This window comes from Hyposmocoma kahamanoa, unplaced genomic scaffold, assembly GCF_003589595.1.
Source record: "Hyposmocoma kahamanoa isolate Upper Pololo Valley unplaced genomic scaffold, ASM358959v1 103, whole genome shotgun sequence".
Classification (NCBI taxonomy): Eukaryota; Metazoa; Arthropoda; class Insecta; order Lepidoptera; family Cosmopterigidae; genus Hyposmocoma; species Hyposmocoma kahamanoa.
The window spans coordinates 1319923-1325464 of NW_020653344.1; the positions used below are offsets into that span (position 1 = coordinate 1319923).

General features: G+C 33.1%; 1 protein-coding gene across 1 annotated transcript; it reads left to right on the forward strand.

Annotated features, from left to right (window-relative positions):
- Positions 1 to 827: 827 nt before the first annotated feature.
- Positions 828 to 5236, forward strand: LOC113237979. Its single transcript, XM_026474698.1, has 2 exons — positions 828 to 1625; positions 4874 to 5236. The coding sequence occupies exons 1-2, from the start codon at positions 828 to 830 to the stop codon at positions 5234 to 5236; spliced, it is 1161 nt and encodes a 386-aa protein (XP_026330483.1).
- Positions 5237 to 5542: the final 306 nt, after the last annotated feature.

Consider the following 5542-nt stretch of genomic DNA (forward strand, 5'->3'; position numbering starts at 1 on the left):
AATTGTACTTTATTAAATCAATTTCTGACCTTTTTCTGGCCTTGAAGGGGGAATTGTATAATCTCCAGCATTAGCAACAGGAGAATCTGGCAATAGATTGATACCAATCTATAGTACCTAGAATCTTTAAATTAACAATCAAGATATTTTGCCACGATCTGTGCCTTGCCTATCAATGTTAATTATGTCATTGAACAGGACTCTTTTAACGCTATGAGCAAAGGATGTTTATTGTATTCGAAATGAGATCAATAATCAAAATAAACGCCTCGACACGGATCATTATGTCACAGCGTCAGTTCGTGTTTTGCTTCGTACATATTTACTTGTCTATTTGTTGTTAGACGCAATAACTTCTAAAACTAATAAAGATGTGCCATATAATCATAGGATGAGTGTGTAGATTAGATCTAATTAATGAAATATCAATTGTTTTCACAGATTTCACAAATTTATTAAATCAAATTTCAAACTGCTATCGAAACAGATGGAAAACCGATCTATGCTTTGTGGAAACAGTTTTGTATAAATAGTTTACGTTGACCAATTTATCACTTAAAATTGTGCTGCAGATTATCGACGCGAGTGAGCTGTTTATTGAATAGAGTTATATTAATAAGGACGTACTGTGATTTAGTTTGGTTTTATATGGATTACCAAAGAAACATTACCAAACAGAAAATAGTGCAAGGTTAAGCAAACAATTTTGGTAAAATATTTTAAGAATTCATGATCGGTACTTTAAAAAGAAAGAAATTTATAACTAGATATCCTAACTTGTGATCGTATCATAATCGTAGAAAAGATTGAGACCTGTCTTCGCCAAAATGGTTGAATTAACTTTTGAAGGTGAAGTGAGTGCGCTTTGCGAAAAACAACAAGATTTTATTAAGAATGTTTTAAAAGAACTCGGTATTATTGGTGGGAAAGTTAAAATAGAAGCTGTTGGAAAACCGGGTGACAACTATATTGCTGACGTGAAAAGAATTATCGTCGAGAAAAATGGCGAATTGCTAAAAATGATTGCAAAAATAGCTCCCAACCAGGAAGAAGTTCGACAATCCATGAATACAGCAGTATGTTTTTCAAATGAAAATATCATGTACTCTGAAGTACTACCAAAATTTACTCAATTGGAAAAGGATGCTAACATTCCAATCGAAGAAAGACTCAAATACGCTAAATTTTACGGAAGCTTTATGGAAGAACCCCTTGAAATCATTCTTATTGAAGATTTATCAGAATCAGATTTCGTAATGCTTAACAGATTTAATTCGCTAAAAGATGACAGTATTAAACTTGTCCTTAAAAACTTTGCAAAATTGCATGCTGCATCGTACGCGTTAAAGAATTTGGAACCAGAAACGTTTGAATGCTTTTCTAATAAGCTACTTAATTTGTGGGAGCTAGTTGGTAATACCCCCGAAAGGGATCAATTTGTAAAAGAACTGGTTACAGATGTAATAAATTTAATGGATGAAGAGAAATATTATAAAATAGTTGATCAAATAATGAACAATGTTATGGAAGAATCAGGATCTGTGTCAAAAGCTGATAGAGGCAACAGTTTTTATGTAATCCAACAAGGCGATCCCTGGACAAACAATATTTTATTCAAATTGGAAGTGAGTACATCCTTTTCAATAGCGTATCCTCAGATTCGCGACGTACGAGTACCCAGGAAGTCATTTGTTATGATTACCTAATCTACAATTCAGGCATGGTAACGATTGGGGCGACCTAACGCGCGTGAAATTGTCGTTCAAAATCGTAGTATCGTGTTCATCAACTTGAACAAATTTATAATAAACAAATAGAAATTTATAATAACTTTTATACATATTACTTATACTACGTAATAGTTGAATATTCGCCAAGCTTTATTGAAATATAATTTTGATTACTTTTTGTATTATAATAATGTAAATATAGAAATTCATGCTACTTTAAACCATTTTTATTCTGGCACACATAACAAAAAAATAATAATTTACAGAAATTAGAAAAAAATATATACAATTCACAGAAATAAGTATAATTAAAAAAAAAATAAAAATAAAAAGAATAAAGCACGTGTGTGATGGGCACGAGCTCAGAAAAATATTGAAATCAGGTTGCAATGACTTCAACCCTGATTTTCAGCCCGACCCGGCCATGGCAGCTACTTATGAGCAATTGCTTCAAACCATCTCTTAGTCCTAATTATTAATACCTTACATTCCATTCGCGTTTAAATGTGTCTGTTACTGTAAAAACTCGTACATTGGTTAATCTTAGGTTTTACCAATAAATCTTAGGATTTACCAACATGAGTTGGTAAGTGTAAGAATATATAAAGGAGCGGCGAGTTTTTCGGGCTTTTATCATACAATTAGGTACAGGCTAGGTATTACCATTGATTTTGGGAATAAAACAATGAGTACTTTTGAATCATTTAATTCAATTAACAATCAATCAAAACCTTACAAATTCTCAAATTCGTATCGTATGAGAGTAATTATATAGTATTATTAATTATCATTATCGTTCGGGCTTTTATAGTAACATATCCACAATTTGTATGTTTTACTCGTATTTTACGACTTCTTTCGTAAGTGTTTAATTAGCTACAAGGGCGCATGTGACAAAAACTCAAAACCGAGAATACAACGTACCTATATAAAGAAATTAAATTGAAAAATATCTACTTTTCTTAAAAATAAAAAATAGTAACAGATCCATTTTTTACTGATATATATAATAGTTTTGAAAAAATGTCACATGCGCCTTTTTAACTAACGGCGGCAGTACCTGTATTTACATACAACTGGCTTGTTTTGTAATATCCTATTGTTGCTTAGCAAATATCACCGCTCTGGTTCAAAATTTATGGTTTTTTTTCTTGTGAAGTTTACTTTTTTTTTCTTGTGAAAATAAAACGTGAATATCAATTAAAATGATACAATCAATCATACAATTACTAGTTATTCTTAAATATAACACCTTTGCAATATTTATCATACAATATTGTATATATTTTTAACGCTATGTGCGTTGTGCTCAAAGCCCCGCAGTAGATATTGACAACCACAAATTACACCCAAACTCACGAGATAAATAAATGTAGGCTATACAAATGTTTCCCTCGGCTCGAGAATCGAACCCGGTACCTCTGGCAGACCAGGATGGTAACCGTTCGGCCACTGAGGCAATTGAATAACATGATGGCTTACTACCATGGTATTTGTATACTTTTTGTGGAAATACTTCACAAGTTTATTATTATTAATGTAACAAACAGCACAAAGAAAAATTTCTTCGATCTGACTGGATTCAAACCAGAGTCTGTCGCTTTTTCCAACTAAGTTACAGACACAGAAGCAGATCTTACGAATTTATCTATGTGCTTGTTGCAGATCTAAGTAACTATTTCTGCTAAGCGGTATGTGAGCATTACTGCGTTCCGGTTTTGATGGGTGCTGGTGAAATTACAGGCACATGAGACCTGTGAACTTATGTCTCAGGGTGACGGACGCAGTGGCAGTGCTCCTTAGATCTTTGCGATTTGAATTTCTGAGCGGCACTGCAACTGTTATGGACAGGCGTGTCGCTTACAACCAGGCACACGATTTGTTTGTCTCGTCACTTTATATCATCAAAAAAAAGAAAAAAGAAAGATCATCGTATTAGATTGCAACAGACTTTTTCCGTCAGCGTCTCTTATGAGAAACTTATGACAGTTTCTTCAATAATACCTAATACTAACAATAGCTTCAAAAAATGTTAATAGCTAAACGCTATATTCTTTTTAAAAAAATGTGTAACAATGGCTCCTGTCTGTGCAAAAATCGCGTAGCAATTGTTCCGTGGTTAAATCACCTAGCAACACTAAATAAATAAAATTTAGAATGTTTCCCTTAAAATTTTTCAATTTGTATACCTTTTTACATGTGTAAGTCTGTGTTGCTGCATGCTGTCTAGCTTTTATATAATTACTTGGTGTGTAGTATACTCTCCGTTAGCCGGTTTGATGCAACAAACGAATAGCTATTAGTGAAGACTGAAAATCAGCAATGCTGAGTATTCGTCTTTTTTGTCCGCATTATTGTTTTTTGTTTTTCATTGTCCGCTTACATTATGGTTTATGTATTTCGTAGATAAATAAATGTCTTTTTGTTTAATTCTATTTTTGTAGACAATAATATGTACTCCTTTGAAATTAAATCAAAATGACTTGAGCGGTGTTGCCATCGAGTATATAACCGGAATTGAGACGAAATGTCATTTAATTTGTTTGAAAACTATTCCGCCAAATCATTACTGTGACAACTGCGCTTCGATTGGCCAGCCCAGATACGAAACAATTGACGGGAGTCGTCAATTGTTTCACTTCAAATCGATCAGTTTGACTTGAGCAATGCTATAATAGACTAAATTCGAAATAAATAAAATCGGTACATGAAATGTGATTCCGTTTGGTTTGTAATTAGATGTTTTGCTGATTTCCCACGCTAACTTTTGAATGGAACAGCGTGCCATTGTCAGAGATATTATCTTTATTACAATAAATACAGAGTATTTTTGGAATACACCGAGACGTACACACGGTCAGTTGTTGGCGCAGTACTATTTCAGTTTTGTAATTTGTGATTTCAGCGCAAATGAGAGGTGATATTTAAAAGTGATATAAGATCCATTTAACTGATGAATTGTCAAGGATGGATGACCCTTATTTCGTCCTATTTCTGGTTATATATGATGGGTGTTGCTTACTAAGCGTCGGTGTGTAAGTAGACGCCGTACCTACCGTAGCAGAATAATCTAGCTAGTATCAAATTGACAATACTTTCATAGATTTCGTATTATTGCCAATTAACTAAGTCTTCTTCTCCAGCATGACAAATCAATAGATTGCTGTATGATCGACTACCAAATATCGAAAGAGAGCAGTCCAGTAGCAGACATTATGTACTTGATCTTCAACTGCACAAACTTCGACACATGTTCCAAGCACTTTCATGATTGGATAAACTATTACCATTCCGAGCTAGAAATATATTTGAATCACTACGGTCTGAAGATAGACTCTACGTACTCAAGCGATCAACTCGAAAAGGACCTTAGAAGATACGCAAATTTTGCTCTGGGACAGTCAATAATGATGGCGTCGTTTTTAATCCGAGAAAGTAAAGACGCAGGCACGTTCAACACAAAGGATGACAATAAATCAATGGAGGAAAAAATTGAAATCTTATAGATTGACTTTGTTGGACGAGACAACTTTGCAAAGGCTTAAAGACAAAGTTATTGGTCTAGTTGATACTTTTTTAAACCTTGGGTATATAAAATAACAAATTCTTTGAATTAAACAATATTGTAAATTGTAAGCATATAATGGAAATAATATAGCTAACGTGGTATATACACAAATCAGAAGTGTCTAGGAATCGAGGCATGTTTTTGTATATAACGATGGCGTATTTAAATAAATAAATAAATTAAAAATAAGTATTTTTATTTTTAGAATCGAAAACTGAAATACAAAGTTTTTCCATTCAATATT

Excerpts from the sequence above, each read along its gene's own strand:
- LOC113237979 (XM_026474698.1), top strand. The coding sequence starts at position 828 with ATGGTTGAATTAACTTTTGAAGGTGAAGTGAGTGCGCTTTGCGAAAAA. Across the intron at positions 1,626-4,873 it reads ATATTTTATTCAAATTGGAA|CATGACAAATCAATAGATTG; the intron begins GTGAGTACATCC and ends CTTCTTCTCCAG.